This window comes from Capricornis sumatraensis, chromosome 1, assembly GCF_032405125.1.
Source record: "Capricornis sumatraensis isolate serow.1 chromosome 1, serow.2, whole genome shotgun sequence".
Taxonomy (NCBI): Eukaryota; Metazoa; Chordata; class Mammalia; order Artiodactyla; family Bovidae; genus Capricornis; species Capricornis sumatraensis.
The window spans coordinates 113,593,104-113,609,973 of NC_091069.1; the positions used below are offsets into that span (position 1 = coordinate 113,593,104).

Here is a 16,870-nt window from a genome sequence, read left to right on the forward strand (position 1 = left end):
CAAGTTAAATAATTATTTTTGATGTATATTGTCCTGGAAGCATGTTGGATACTTGGTTACCATATGTAATAAATTTCTTATAATTTCAAATTTTTAGTTTGTAGTGACAGATTTTTTTACCCCCTTTAGGTAAAATACTTGAATTTTATTTTTGAGAGTCTTTGTGTCTTTTCTCTATGTTTATGATCTCTAATTACCATTATAATCTTTTTTTTTTAATTACCATTATAATCTTTTTTTTAATCTTTTTTTTTCTTTTCTCTATGTTTATGATCTCTAATTATCATTATAATCTTTTTTTTTTAAGGACTGTTGGCTTCATGTAAATGCAAAAAAAAGTGTGTTTCCCAAGCTGTCAGCTGTGGTTCGTGAAGGAGGTCGGGGTCTGGCTACTGTCATATATCCTTATCTTCTGCCCTTCATCAGCAAACTCCCTCAGTCCATTACAGACCCAAAGTTGGATTTCTTCAAGAATTTTCTCACCTCCCTAGTTGCAGGGTAAGGAATTTAAGTTTTGTCTGTGTGTGTGCTTTTAAATAATTTTATTTATAGTTAGTTTTGGCTGTGCTGGGTCTTCACTGCTGCTTGGGCTTCTCTCTGGTTGTGGGGCTCCTCTCTAGTCGTGGTGCATGGGTTTCTTGTTGCAGTGGCTTCTCTCCTTGCGGAGCCTGGGCTCTAGGGAGCGCCAGCTTCAGTAGTTGTAGCACCTGGGCTCAGTAGTTGTGGCGTACAAGCTAATTGCTCTGCGACATGTGGGGTCTTCCCGGATCAGGGATCGAACTTGTGTCTCCTGCATTGACAGGTAGATTCTTTACCACTGAGCCACCAGCGAAGCCCCAGGAATTTAAATTCTTGACCTTTAAAGCTGAATAGATTTTTTTTCTTATTTTTATAAATGGACAGAATGACGTAGTTATTGTCATACTTAAATTTCCTCAAATTGTTTTGCTGTTCATTAAACACTTCTAAAGTTTTCAGACAGTTAACAACTGGAATTTTTTTTGTGGTGCTTTCAAGTCTGCAGTGATAGACTATAGCAGAAAGTGAGGTTAAAGTATTGTAAGACCGTTTAGGTGGAATAGGCTCTTTGTCAATGACCCTTTTTTTCAGTATATTGATAAATACAAATGCCCAAATGCAGAAAATCAACTGGTGACGGGTTTTCCATTAACTTAAATATAATAGGTCTTTAAACTCACACTTAAAATGTCATTTCGGTGTGTTTATTGAAGTTAGTAAAAGATACCCAGTTTTATTAATGATTAAAAATCTTTTTTTCACAACACTCCTATTTTTATTTGGTTAAGTTTTCTCTTTGAAATTTGCAGGTGGGTTTGTTCATCAATAGAAAATAAATGTTATCTTCTGTTGACCTATTTTTGAAAATATGCTTTTTTTCAGTTCTTCAAGTTTTTATTCTAGTTGGGCTGTATTTTGATTGGTTGGCCTTAGTTTTTCATTTAAGAATTTTATTTTTTAGAAATCGTTTTCCATGTCTTTAGTTTGGTGTTTTTGAATTGCTTATTTCTTTTTCATGAAAGAATAAGCCACACGTATTTATTATTTCTTAGGCTATCAACAGAAAGAACCAAAACCAGCTTTTCAGAGTGCTCAGCAGTGATATCTGCTTTTTTTGAATGCTTACGTTTTATAATGCAACAAAACTTAGGGGAGGAAGAGATAGAAGAGATGCTCGTCAATGATCAGGTATTTATATTGTAAAACTCATCAGTGCCTTTGCACACTATGTGTAAAGAATCAAGCTCATTGTGTTTCTGTCATTTTTATTAATTAGCCTTCCTTGTAAAGATTTCATTTTTATGATTTGCAAATTTTTATACAGTAATGTGTATTACTGACACCAGATAAATAAAAATTTCTGTATTATTAGTTACTAGCATGATACCATAATGTCTAAGGGCTAGTTATTCTCTGGTTGTGCAAACCCTGTTTTAGAGAGTTGAAATGCAAAACAATTTAGAAGATGTGACTTTCGGTCTTTTGTGTTTTAGTTTAAGTTATATAATAATCATCTTGTTCCTTCTAAAATATGTAGTACATCTATCCTTTTGTGAATAATTGTGCTTAGCTTTTAGGACTAGTGATAAGAGCAGGTTCTGAAATAAGGTTCCTTAAGGCAGGAAATTAATTACTGTGATTATAGAAGCCAAGTTCTAGTTGATCTCAGATATTTAATTTTCCTTACCTTTGTAATTTAAGAGAAAGCATTCTGAATTCTGTGGGTCCTATATTTCTTTCATATTGGTTCAGAGAAAAGCAAAAAACTTGAGTAAATTCAGAAGATACAAAGAAAACCGTTACTTGTTGATGACCAAGAATCTTGGTCAGTTATATCATAAAAAGTAATTCACAGGAGAAACAGTGAAATCATTAGGCTCTTTGAATGATGTGAAAATTATTTTCCAGTTCAACTTAACTCTTGTCAGAGTTTGGGGGGAACATCATGTTTTTCAGTTATTAAATAAGAAAATTTTTAATGCTTTACAAATAAGGTTCAAATTTTATTTCTCCTGAAAAGTGAACTTTTATATTTCTGCCCTCTCTTTCAGTTAATTCCTTTTATTGATGCAGTTCTCAAAGACCCAAAGTTGCAAGATGGGAAGCTATTTAACCATTTAGCAGAAACTTTAAGTTCCTGGGAAGCCAGAGCCGATTTGGAAAAAGATGATAAAACAGCCCGCAACTTGGAGAAAGTGCTGCTGAATTTCTGGGAAAAACTATCAGAGATCTGTGTTGAGAAAATCAATGAGCCAGAAGCCGATGTTAAGTCAGTTTTGGGTGTTTCTAACCTATTGCAGGTCCTTCAAAAGCCGAAGAGCTCCTTGAAGTTGAATAAAAAAAAAGTTGGTAAGGTTAGATTTGCTGATGAGATGCCTGAAAATAATAAGGAGAATGAAAAATGTGTCTCCTCAGAGGGAGAGAACAGTGAAGGCTCTGAGTTAATGGCTGAACCTTCTGTCTCTCCGAGTTGCTCCAACTGTATATCCCCGCTGAGGAAGAAACCTTTGAAAGACTTAGTCTGTAAATTGGCAGAGATGAGCATTAATTACGTCAATGAACAGAAGTCGGAGCAACATCTCAGGTTTCTTTCCACCCTGCTCAACTCGTTCTCGTCAAGCCAAGTGTTTAAAGTGCTGCTAGGTGATGAAAAACAGAGCACTGTCAGAGGCAAGCCTCTTGAAATAGCCAAACTTGTACAAAAAAATCCCGCGGTACAGTTTCTATACCAGAAAATAACAGGTTGGCTAAATGAAGATCAAAGGAAGGATGCCGGTTTCCTGGTGGACATTCTGTACAGTGCCCTCTGTTGCTGTGATAGTAATGTGGAAAGAAAAGCTATTCTGGATGATCTTATTGAGGTATTACTGTTCTGTACCATAAAAAAAAATGTTTATTTATTTTTGGCTGTGCTGGGTCCTCATTGCTGTGCAGACTTTTCTCTAGTTGCGGCGAGTGGGGGCTCCTCTCTAGTGGTGCGCGGGCTTCTCACTGCAGCGGCTTCTCTTGAGGGGCACAGGCTCTAGGCACTTGGGCTTCAGTAGGTGTGGCTCACGGGCTCAATAGTTGTGGCGCCCAGGCTCTAGAGCCCAGGCTGAGTAGTTGTGGGGCAAGGGCTTAGTTGGGCTTAATTGCTAGGTGGGACGGAACCCGTGTCTCCTGCATTGACAGGTGGATTCTTTACTGCCCAGTCACCTGGGAAGCTCCTGTTCTCTCTAAACTGTAGTGGTTTACACTGGTGCACTGATAACGTGTGAGTAGAATGAGACCCGGATGGGGGTTTTTTGGGATCGTTTCTTGACTGAATGTCAGTTTGCCGACAGTATCTTCTTGATTGGGATTAAGAAGTGTGTGAGACTTCTGGGTCACTGTCCAGTGAAGAGTAAATATGTTAAGATGACAAAAACTTGGTAATGAAAGGGTAAGTTCTTGCAGTCTTTAAAGTTGGACTCTTTAAAGCTGGACTAGCTAAAAAGCATTTTAGTTTTGTAGTGATTTCACGCTCACTTTACTTGTAAACAGTTTTTCCAGTTACTGTTTGTTCTAGCAGATTGTTTCTCTTTTTCTTCTTTTAGGTGGAGCTGAAATGGAACTCTGTTCTTCAGATCATTGAAAAGGTACCTTAGAGATACTCTCCTTTTTCTGTATTTATAGGTATAGGGGGAAAAAAAAAAACAGCCATATTCATGTACTAGTGCGTGATCAGGTGTCTCTGTTAAAGAACTTCCTTATTATTCTAACTTTCTTCTCATAATTTGGGAAGACTTAACGGTGTTCACCTTTCTATAGAATTATTTTTCTGGTTAGGAATATCAGGGAAGAATGAGCAGATTCCTGAAAATCTAATGTTTCTTCCCTAGTGGGTAACAAAGGAAGAGTTAAATGCTTTATCTTTTATCTTAGTTTATATTTTAAGCTAAGGTTTTCTCTGTTACCCTAGTTATTTTTTCATCTGTAGAGATGGGTTGAGTGTTTCTAGCTTTAAGTAGAATGCACAAGTAAATTAAGTTTGTTTTGCCCTAGAGTACTATACAGGCAAACTAAAGTCTTCCCACTTTTATTTACTTGCCATTTGACTAAGGAAGAAAATTGGTGATCAGAATAATAAAAAGAAGTCAAGGAACATAAACAATTTAGAAAATTTTCTAAATGACTTAAGTATTCTTTCCTAATGAAGTTGTAAATTATATAATGTAACACTTTTCCAACCAAATAAATATTATGACTAGTTGCCTAAAAGTTTTCCTGTTTTAAAAGTATTTTTCCATTATTTTAAAATTTTACATACATAACTCTAGTTTACAAAAATTTTTCTTTTTTCCTGTGTTTTAAAATTACAGTAAAAAGACACATAAACTCTATCATCTTTAACCATTTCTAAGTACAGTTTAGTAGTGTTAGAAGTATTGTGTTAATATTAAGTGAATATTAGAAGTGTTAAGTGTTAATATTTACATTATTATGCAAATTATCTCTAGTACTTTTTCACCTTGCAACATTGAAACTCTATACCCATTAAGCAAAAACTCCCCATTTCCCCCAACAGTTTATTTTTTACAAAGTAAACGCTGAGTATTGATTTACTGTTTTTCAATGAAAAATATAATTTATCAGGCACACCATTTGAATTACTTTATCCATTACCTCTTTCTCTATAGGCAGCCTACATGAAAAGCCAAATTATGATAAAGCTGCTGGAAAAGTCTAAAATCAGAGCAAAAGTAGTTAATAATTTGATAAGAGAAGGTTGATACATCTGTGTCCAACTTAGGGAGGTCGCTGCCACATAGTTCAGATATCTCTGTTTGGAAGGCTTCGGCAGGGTTTGGGAGTTCATAGCCAGTGTTTGCCTCTGTACTTCGTGCCTAACTAGCTTCACTATCCTCTGGTCAGATTCTTTCTGTGAAAGTGTTAAAACATTGAGGAGTTGGACTTCAGGTATTGATAACCTGAGAGACTTTTTATTCAGGAGTTTACTTTCTGGATTCTATAGAATTCCATAGAGAGGTTTTATTTGGTAAGCTATCTTAGGAAAGCCAATATTAATAGCCATCTAAATTCTAGTTTTTCTTATGTTTTTATGCAACTTCAGACTTTATGAGCAGAGTCCTAAAGCCAGCTTCTTTAAAAACAAACCTGAATTTTGTAACTGGAAGAGGACCTTAGAGATTGTCTAAGTTAATGTTCATTTTTTTTCATTAAGAAATAGGTCCGGGTTGATTAAAAGCTTTGTATAACGTCATAAAGCCAGAATAGTGATAAAGCTTGGGCTAAAATATAAAGCTCTCGTTACCTACAATATTTTAAATAAGGAGATAAAATAGTTTTTCAGACACTACCCAATCTGCATTTGGATTTTTTTTTTTCCAGATTGCTTTGAAATGAACCAGGTTACACATTCCTTTCTTCTCAGCCCTTATACCAAAAGAAGCTCTGGGAACATGGATCACTATGCTTTTGGGGGTGGATTTACAGTTTTTTTCCTTGCCTTCCCCACCACCTGAAAATAAACCAGTTGCTGTCAGATATCTGGCTTCAGTAACTATTTCATAAAATTTGGGCAAATAATAAGTCCCATTGTTCATATTGAAGTAATTTGCCACTGTTATATGTTAATTATCCTTTAATTTTAACAAAATTAATGAACAACAATTTAATATTTGTAGAGCATTTAAAAATCTGTCTTTAAAGTTCATCCATTCATTATTCATTGAACATATCTACAGTGTTGATAGCAGGTATCAAAGAAGTTTAAGACAGTCACTGCTGTCAAGGAACTTACAGTTTCATTGGAAACAAGACATACACAGATGAAACATTATTTGCGCTAGAAATTCAGAGAAAAGCAGTGATGAGTATGGGCTGTTATATGAGACTTCACAAAGCAGGTGGGATTTATACTGAATATAGTAATGGATGTAATTTTGATAAATAAAAGAGAGAGGGAATATTTATGGTTGGGAAGCTAGCATGAACAAAGCATGGAAGTGTACATAAGCGAGACTTAGTGGGGAGTAGGGAAGATACCAGCTTTCTTAGCACTTGAGGAGGAGGAGTGGGGGATAAAGTTGGGTCCATGCTGATGAAGGGAGGTACTAAGGTGTAGGTAATATTTTGGGCAGGTACACTTTGTTTTCTTTACTACAATTTTTATGGTTTTAGGCATGCTCTAGTTCAGATAATCATGCTTTAGTAACACCTTGGCTCAAAGGAGATATCCTTGGAGAGAAATTGGTAACCTTGGCAGAGCATCTTTGTAACAAAGACTTGGAATCCACAGTATCTTCTGAACCTTACTTCTCAGAAAGATGGATTCTTTTAAGCTTGGTGTTATCCCAACATGTTAAAAACGGTAGGTGAAAATATGGCTTGTTTTTTCAGTAGGAAGGGAGTCATTTTTTTTCACCTTTTTGGGGGGATTCCATGTTATTCAGTTAGCATAGTATTAGTTGAGAATAGCAAGATTTAGTTCATTCAGATATCTTAATCTTGTAAACACCCTGTTGTTGTTCAGTCTCTCAGTTGTGCCTGGCTCTTTGCAACCCTGTGGACTGCAGCACGCCAGGCTTCCCTGTCCTTCACTGTCTCCAGGAGTTTGCTCAAACTCATGTCCATTGAATCAGGGATGCCATCCAACCATTTGTCCTCTGTCGTCCCCTTCTCCTTTGTAACATTTGAGATGTTTAATGCTTTTAGTTTTATATTTTAAAGGGATTTGAGTTTAACTGTTCACTCTAATTTTGTCTTTTTTCCTTAATTTAAAACTTTTTTATACGAAGCCTTTTATGTATGACGGAACAGATTGATTTATTGATGTAATTTTCTTCTATCTAATACATAAACACCCTGATTTTTAAAAAACACATGGAGAGACAAGGTGGAATGTTAACCCAAAGTGAAGTATTAAAATACACCGATTGAAAAAGGAAAAACAAAGATTGAAAAAAAGAAAATTCACTGTTAATATTATTTATATTTTGTCTGTCTGAATTTTTTTCTCTAGATTACTTGATTGGAGAAGTTTATGTTGAAAGAATTATTGTTAAACTTCATGAAACTTTATCCAAAGCAAAGAAATTGTCAGAAGCTGAAAATAATGACTCATCAGTGTCTTTTATCTGTGATGTGGCCTATAACTATTTCAGCTCAGCGAAAGGATGCTTGCTAATGCCATCATCTGAAGATTTATTATTAACTCTCTTTCAGTTATGTGCTGAGAGCAAAGAAAAAACACATTTGCCAGGTAATAGCCTACTGCTCAAATGTTTTGTTGGGATTCTCCGGCTCTGACCTTCATAGTGTAAGTGCCCAGGCTTTATTAATTGAATCATAATGTGTTTGCGAGTTGAAAGCATTTCGAGTAAAGGGCTACAAATCTTAAAACACTTTGAGCTTTAGAAACCCAGTTTCCAAACCAAGATGAATGTAGACCTTTTGTCTCAAGTTCTGACTTGATGTTGAGTGAACCGTTTAGAAGCAGCTGTGATAGATGAATTAGTCCTAACCCCTTCATTCAGTATCTCTGGCAAGTTGCTAATTTCTTGATGCCTCAGTTTCCATATTCATAAAGGGATATATTAATATCTCAGTCTCTTAATAGTTACAAACATTCAATCTTGGTATATATTAGAATGAAATTGAGATTCTTAACCATTTTTACATTTGTATGGCATGAACTAGCTTGTATCACATATTTATGACATAGTTATTTTGTTTTGGCAAGCAAATAATAGTTTTATGTTTTCTTAATGATACCTTAAAAATCTCAGGTCTACAGTGAGTGCTTTAAAGCATTTTGTATTGCTGATAGTTAGTTTAGAGGGACTACAAATTACTGTTGACATCTTGATTTTAGACTTTATCGTCAGTAAACTGAAAAATACTTGGCTCTCTGGTGTGAATTTATTGGTTCATCGAACTGGCGACACATTTAAACAGAGCACTTTCCTACGTTTATCTGCTCTGTGGCTGAAGAACCAAGTTCAGTTTTTGACTTTGGATGTCACAAGGTAACCTTTTTCTGATGCTCCGTTGCAGATTCTCTTTAATAACTGATCATTGTCCTTAAATAAGTTTTCATTATTAGTGTGAGTGCCTGTGAAAAATGACTTGTTATGTAAGAAACCTACAGGATTCTAAGAGAAGATCCAAATAGGTTTTTCCAAAAGGATTTTGTTTTAATGAACATCCGTTTGAACTCAAGTTGTTGAAGAATGATTTATTTTCGCTTCCCTGCTGAACTCCTGACTATGGTCACTGATGTGATAGGTTTCTGTCCTGGTCTTGCACTGGTGTGGGCTGTGACTCTGTAACTTCTCATGGCCACCACAGACAGTGACTGTCTTTCATTGTTGGTTTCTTGGGGGGGAATCTGATAGACACTGTTGTAAGTGGTTGAAATTGCAGATGTTTTTCACATCTCGTACTTAAATCCACAAATATATAAAAAAATGAAAACTAAGAGAACACGTCCAGAGCTGCCATGGTTGGGTTAAATCTTTCTCTGAGTGTCATGCTCTTTTCATGAAATGAAGTAGCTGAATACCTCTGAAATGAGATATTTCAGAAATACCTGATCTAAAATAGGTCTCCTTCTTTCTGAAATAGAAACAGCACTTAATTTCAAATTATGAATGTTGGATGATTCGATTGTGTGTCAATCACGAGAGGAGGGTGGAGGTGTCACTTACCTTTATTTTCATTTGTCTTTTTGCTCAGGTAAACTGTTACCTGATTGGTTGTAGCATAACTACAGCAGTTAAGTTCCTTGCTTTATTTTCAGTCTTCAGGTGCTCTTGTCTGCTGTTGATGATTTGCTAAATGTGCTTCTAGAGAGTAAAGATGCTAATCTCCTGGGAGCTTATATTGGAAGTGTAATGCCAGACAACAGCGAATGGGAAAAAATGAGACAGTCTCTTCCCGTTCAGGTGTGTTTGATATTGGAGAGTGCTCATATCATTCTGAAGTTTGTATTTCATACAGGTTTAAATATTTTAATTGTATTCTGGGAAAGAAAAAATGTAAATGAAATATGTATCTTACTTTCCCTTTCTGCCTTTGAATGCTCATATATTGGATATTTGATATTTACAAGACAGCAGTTGACATGACAGTTGACAGTGAACAGGACATAGTTCTGTCCTGAAGGTACCCTAAAATACACATGTTGGTAATTTCTGCTACTAGAAACCGAATTTCTAGGCTTCTGTGCTTTTACTAGTAAACTAACAATAGCTTCCTTTTTGAAATTATTCTAAGAACATTTTGAAGATAGTCTACTAACTTCATCATTGTTCCCTGCCTTAATTGTGTAGGTAGTAAATAATTTAGACTGTTGAATGATATTGTATATAATTTAATGCTTTTTTTTTTCACAGTGGTTGCATAGGCCTCTTTTAGAAGGAAGATTGAGTTTGAATTATGAGGGTTTCAAAACAGATTTTAAAGAGCAAGATACAAAGAAACTTCCCAGCCATTTGTGTACTTCAGCATTATTGAGCAAAATGATATTAGTTGCACTGAAAAAGGAAACAGCCCTAGAAAATAATGAACTTGAGAAAATAAGTAAGTAATTATATATGAGCATTCAGATAAATACATATAAGTCTTGAACTAGTTAAAATTAAATTTATTAAAATCTTGAATTTAATTAAAATTAATTAAAATTTTGAAATAATTTTGATTATACTTTAAGTTTTTAAAGAATGAAAAATCTCCAGCTCCTTTAAATTATTTTAGTGATGAGAAATTGAGGCCTCTCAAGAGATGAATGTTCAGTTGCAAATCAGATGGAATCATACCAAAAAATCTTGCTATAGTCTTGTTATCAGTAGAGCAGAATTTGGTGGCTCAGTCGGTACAGAATCCGCCTGCAATACGGGAGATCCAGGTTCGATCTGTGGGTGGGGAAGATCCCCTAGAGAAGGAAATGGCAACCCCCTCCAGTATTCTTTCCTGGAAAATCCCATGGACAGAGGAGCCTGGCAGGCTGCAGCCCATGGGGTCGCAAAGAGTTGGACACGACTGAGCGAGTAAACCACCACCACAGTTACTTTAGCTGGCATGACGTCAATAAAAGCAGGCCCTGTAGCACATAACCCTGAGGAAAATGGTTAATCAAGTCTTGTGTTTCATCAGGGATTCTGAATTTTCAATTAATATTTTTTTCAGTTAATTTTTGGATCAGTCCTTTTGTATAGGGCTATAATTTTTTCCCTGGCAAGTGGTCATTCAGATGTTGAATTTCAAAAAGATTTGGAAAATCCCTCCCATTCTAGGAAATGGTATAGCATTGTAGGTAACCATGTGACCTGTACAAAATAGTTTGAAAGGTGGAGGACTTGAATAATTCCTGTGTCAGGCTTGGTTGTAAGCCCTCAGTGGAGTATGGTTCCTAGCAGAAGAGAATATATGCCTGTGAAAGAAAGCTGGAAACACCTCTTACGGTGAGCCAGCTCCACCTGCAGTTAAGATCAAGGAGCTTAGCCTGCTGTTTACTTTACTCAGTGAATTTGTCCAAAAACAACACTGGGAATTAGGGTAATAATTTTTGTTGTTTTTCTTAATCTGGATCTTTCAAGGGACGGGGTTAGATTTTGAACCAGGTTTCAAGTCTCTCGACTCTAAAATCCATACCTGGAGAGTTGTGACTGATTATGTATTAAGAACCTGTGGTATGGCCAGATTTCGTGAGACTAAGTCCTTCTCTCAACAGTCCCCTGAGGTAGATTTATCGTATCCTGGTTGATAACAGTGTATGCAGCTCTTTTGAATCCAGACTGGTCTGTCACCGAGGCCCTTTGCTGTGTACTGGGTCCTGCTCTCTTCCTTAACACATTGACTTGAACTTCTCAGGTCTTGGGTCCCTTAGTTGTTTATCCTGGATGCAGCTTCTTACCATTTGTGGCAAAAACAGTAGGAAGATTCTTCTGGCATCTCTGATAACTTCGGTTCCTGTCACTTTCTTAACTCACCAGAAAAGGGACCAAGTCAGGTTTGGGAGAGGAGTGGTATTTTGTATCTGATATGCTCAGTTTTCATTATATTTGTATATCAAGGAGCTGGAAATAAGTTCATAGATATTTTAGAATTGGTGGGCACAGCGGTGTTAGAGAATGGGAGACAAGTGAGGGCAACTGGAAGCGCTGTTCACAGAGTGCACCCGATAATGTGCTGTCCATTCTGTTAGTTGCAGAACTGCTCTATTCATTGCAGTGGTATGAAGAATTAGACAATCCGCCTATTTTCCTAACTGGATTTTGTGAAATGCTTCAGAAAATGAATATCACGTATGATAACTTACGTGGACTTGGTAATACTTCCGGCCTTCTGCAGCTGTTATTTGACAGGTGGGAACCTTTTTTCAATTTCTATTTCATGACTGTTTTGCTAGTTTATGGTTTTGTGTCTGTCAAATGTAAGCCCACTTCATGCTAATCTTTGAATCAGAGGGTTGTGCCGAATTAATCCTAGTCATTAACGATAAATACTTTATGGGTACTAAGTATTTGATTTCTTCTTCTGTGGAGATATTTGTACTTTGCCTGTGTTATTAAATCCATGAATATGATGCAAGGGGCAGATGACAGTGGAAGAGAGAGAGTCCTGTAGAAGCTGTTTTAATTTGTCATATGTGACCCATCCTTCCACTTAAAATTTCCAAGGTAAAATTTAGCCCTTTATCTTGTATGTTATTTATTGCAGGTATGTCTTAATATCATAACCACAAAACCCTTGCCCCTTGATGAGGAAATAGGTGTGAAAACAGAGTTGTTGTAGAGGTTATAGTGGTCTGATGTTTAGCTGGTTGAAATTGTCCTGTTGAACTGCTTTCTCCTGAAGAGTTTTACATTTGCCTGTAGTATTTCTCGTATGCTTTGCAGTATCGGAGGCCTCAGACTGAACAGGTCTTCCTCTCGAGTCCCCGTCCACTTACTTGACTCGCAGAACTTTCCTCAGTTAATACCCTCCTTGGTTCCTCAGCTTCACTAATCCTTGGTCTCCTCTGGGTCTTCTCTGTCCTCTTTCCGGCTGCAGCTTCTGATCCTCCAGCTTAATCCTTAAGATCCTTTTCCCTTTTGGGACTAAGGGGCTTTGAGAATGCCTTGATGAGAGCTCAGTAAAGGAGTTTCAGAAGCCTAAGTTGCCAATCCTTTTGGTAACAGCAGTTATTTACGTGCAAAAGTACTGTGTGAATTTATACCCTGCAAGGTGTTTTATTTAGTTCTGTAAAAGGTATCCAGGTAAGCAAGTGTTTCAGAACATTAAGTATACTTTCAAAACAGAATTTTTTTTCTTTTTTAGATCCAGGAAAAACGGCACCCTTTGGTCTCTCATTATTGCTAAATTGATCCTTTCCCGAAGTGTTTCATCTGATGAAGTAAAACAGCATTATAAGAGAAAAGAAGGGTATTTTTATTTAAAATACTTTTACTTTGAAATTTATTATGATTGGTCACTGGCAACCCTTGACTAACTGTGTAATGAATCAGGAAAACAGGTTTAGGACATGAGGAAATTAAATGAAAGAATATGAGACTTAAAGAGTGTAAAACAGTTCCAATCATTTTAGGTTGAGGACCCATACTTTTTTAAGAGGTGTTTTTAACCTTATAACATTTTGTTGAAGAATTTTGTATGTGCTTTAAATAATTAGCATTTGATAAGCTTATTCTCTTTTACCCAGAAATCTCTCGGGTAGAATCTTTTTCCCTCTCTCTAACATGCTTCTGTCCCTTTATTTGCTAAATGGAAATAATAAGAAAGTTACTTACTCTTCAAAATAAGGATCATCCCACTGAAGTGAATTCTAAAAAGACAATAAATATATTCCTTAAGGCAAAGAAATAGATAGTGAGGTTGGACATACTACAGATTTACTAGAGTTGATTATATTAGGGAAGCTGAGCATTCAGATTAAACACTTACCTGAAACTTACCAAGAGCCATTTTGAATTTACAGATTTATCAAGAAGAATTTGGAAATTATATATATGTGTATATATACGTATGTGTGTGTGTGTATATATGTTCTGGCACAGTAAAATTGTAAGCTAAATTTTGATTTCTAAGTCTTATTTTTTTTTAAATTTACTGTTTTGAGTTCAGTTAATGTGGATTATAGGTTTACATGCAATTATAAGAAACACAAAGAAATTCTATGTACCTTTTACTTAGTTTCTTCCAAATGGTCCCATTGGATAACTTTTGTACAATTTCACAACCAAGAAATGACATTGATATAGTTCATTGACTGAATTAACTTGCATCCACGTATATACTCTGTAGATCACATGTTACTGCCACATTCCAAGACATAGAATAGTTGTATCATAAGGATACCTTGTGGTACGCTTTCTTGCCACAGCCACCTGCCCTCCTGCCATTCTCTTCCTCTCTGGCAACCAGTAAATCTATTCTTTCTATAATTTTTACCATTTTAGGAATGTTATATAAATGGAATCATACAGCATATGATCCTTTTATATTAACTTTTTTTATTCAGCATAATTAAAAAATTTTTTTCTGTTTACATGAGTCATAGAGAATTAACTAAAGAACTGCTAGAACTAATTACAAGTGAGATGGATATATACTTGACATATAAAAGTCAGTATCTTTTTTATCATCAGTAATAATCAATTTAAAAATGGCATAGGAAAAAAGAGATTCTTTTCACATTGACAACAAAACTGTAAATACTTTGAAATAAATTTAACAAAAAATTGCAATTGTAAAACTTAAAGATCACAAAACAAAGTGAGAAGATAAATTGTAAAAATTGTTGTATCTAATTTCAGTGTAATGATAGTCAAAATTTCAGCAGCAGTTTTTGAAAAATTTCACAAACTCTTCTAAACATGGTATGCATTTAAAGGAAAAAATGCTCAAGAATAGCTAGGAAATTTATGAAACAGAAAAATGAAAAGGACTTGCCCTACCAACACAGTGATTAAGCAGTATGAAATTGGTGAACAGATATATCCTTGGATCAAAGTATGGAGTCCAAAGACCAATGCACACATAAGTGAAAATTTAGTTTTTGATACAGGTGGTCTTTCAGATCAATGAGATAGGAAAATTGGACTTACATTTGAAAAAAAAAAGTAAGACCCACTCACTTACGTTATACATGAAAGTAAGGTCCAGATGAAAATTAAATATAATGAACAGATCTATAAATGTATTTGGGAAAATAAGAAACTGTATAGTCTTGGCACAGGGAAGATCTTAAGCATAGCACAAACCCAGAATCCATAGAAGAAACAGTAGATACCTGACTTTGTAAAAGCAAAAACCTTTATGTCCATCAACAGATGAATGGATAAACAAAAATGTATGCGTTATAATGAAGTATTATTCTGCCTTAAAAAGGAAGGAAATTTTGACATACTAAAATGTAGATGAACCTTGAGGACATTATGCTAAGTGAAATAAAGCAGTCATGAAAAGACAAATACTGTATGATTCCACTTATATGAGGTACTTAGGCATATTGATAGAAACAGAAAGTTGAATGGTGGTTGTCAGGGGCTGAATGGAAGGAAGATGGGGAGTTCTTATTAATGGACAGAGTTTCAGTTTTGTAAAATGAAAAAGTTCTGGAGGTTGGTTGCACAACAGTGTGAATGGACTTAACATCACTGAACTGTACACTTAAAAATAGTTAATCTGCGGGACTTCCCTAATGGTCCAGTGGTTAAGACTCCATGCTTCCAATGTAGGAGGCGTGTGTTCTACCCCTGGTCGGGGAACTATGACCCCTCATGCTGCACAGCATGACCAAAAAAAATTTTTTTTAATTAAAATAATATGGTAAATTTTACATAATTCTACATAGTTTACCACAGTTAAAAAAGAAAACTTCTGTATGATAAAAATACAGTATGAAGGATAGGTGACAAAATAGAGGAAAATACTTGTTAATTAATAAAGAATTAATATTTATAATATAAGTAGCTTCTAGTAATTAAACTATTCAAACTGAAGAATGTGTCAAGGACTTGAACAGGTAATTCATAGATGACACAGTCAAAGGTAATTCGTTTATGAAATGTGGACTGGGAAAGGATTTGCTTTGTTAATAATGACAAATATAAAGGAGTATATATTTTATCTGCCTTATTGCCAGGAATTAAAAAGAATTATTAGGTGTGGAGCAGAAAAGTCAGACTTGTACATTTTTGGTGAAAATGTGAATTGATTATTCTTCTTTGAAGAAAAACTTGAAATTAGCAAAATATAATACTTGCAGATCCTTTGATTTTGAAGTTCTGTGTCCAGGAATCTAGCCTAAAGAGGTGTTTGCACATACACAGAATAGTACTTGTTCAAGGACAATTATTATAGTGTTATTTGTAAAGAGCAAAAATCTGATGGAAAAAACCTAAATGTTCACTAATAGAAAAATAGTTAAATTATGATTGTATGAAATGTTTTGGTTTTGGTTTTTATTTAGATATGTAGTTTTAAAATAGAATACTTTGTACCTATATGTTCTGCTGTAAAGTGGTCTAGAAAGTATATAAGTGTCAGGTAATATAAAATTTAGATACATAAAACCCAAGTATGTATATGCATATATATGAGTATCAGTTCATATGAGCAATATGTCACTGGTCCTCTTTAAATTGAATTAATTGGCTCTTAATGACAGCATAATCATGTACTGTTTGTATAATTTAAAAAAATCATCCTTGGGGAAAGTTATATATGCTTATTTTTTGAAAATCAGAAACATGTAAGAAAGAGAAGCAGAAAAAAATAATTGTCCACAGTTTCATCAAAGAGAATCAGCAAGTGTCAACCTCTTTCAGAGTTTCTTTTATTCTTTTTCTATTCAGTTATTTTATATTGTGGAAATTTTAGTCTTTTTAAATTGTATGAATAAGAGGAATTTTCTGAAATAACTAAATATTTAGGATAAATATAATTCACACCTTTTTTCTCCCCTCTTTAAACAGTTTTTTTCCACTAACAGAAGGTAATATGCATACTATTCAAAGTCTCTGTCCATTTTTGTCAAAAGAAGACAAGAAAGAATTCATTGCTGAGTGTATACCTGCCCTTTTGGCCTGGACAAAGGAAAATGTTTGCCATATTAATGGTTAGTTACTTGGTAATAAATATTTCATTAATTTAATTATTGCTTGAGATGAAAGAAGTGTTTCTTAACATCTAAATCCAAATCTGACAGAGATAAATTATAGCTACTTTTTTTCCTAGTTAATATACTTGTTACATAACAAGTTGACTCAATAGAGTAAGTGCCATTCATTGGAGAGTGACTGTTACTTTGCAGTATGGAAATATGCAGCCTAAGGAAAGGTGTATAACCACAGGTACCCTCTAA

The 16,870-nt window shown here is 34.9% G+C and overlaps 1 protein-coding gene across 2 annotated transcripts in view; it reads left to right on the plus strand.

The window, feature by feature from the left end:
- The window catches only part of LTN1 (listerin E3 ubiquitin protein ligase 1), a 57,089-nt gene that overhangs the window by 17,785 nt on the left and 22,434 nt on the right, over window positions 1–16,870 (plus strand). The window contains exons 8-19 of one of the 2 annotated variants that reach the window (XM_068971178.1): window positions 308–498; window positions 1,572–1,707; window positions 2,571–3,380; window positions 4,095–4,136; window positions 6,682–6,871; window positions 7,523–7,762; window positions 8,375–8,528; window positions 9,302–9,446; window positions 9,897–10,083; window positions 11,708–11,867; window positions 12,823–12,927; window positions 16,482–16,624. In XM_068971178.1, coding sequence (XP_068827279.1) covers window positions 308–498; window positions 1,572–1,707; window positions 2,571–3,380; window positions 4,095–4,136; window positions 6,682–6,871; window positions 7,523–7,762; window positions 8,375–8,528; window positions 9,302–9,446; window positions 9,897–10,083; window positions 11,708–11,867; window positions 12,823–12,927; window positions 16,482–16,624 — 2,503 coding nt within the window. The remainder of the gene's footprint in view (window positions 1–307; window positions 499–1,571; window positions 1,708–2,570; window positions 3,381–4,094; window positions 4,137–6,681; window positions 6,872–7,522; window positions 7,763–8,374; window positions 8,529–9,301; window positions 9,447–9,896; window positions 10,084–11,707; window positions 11,868–12,822; window positions 12,928–16,481; window positions 16,625–16,870) is intronic. The other variant, XM_068971188.1, reaches the window with a different exon arrangement.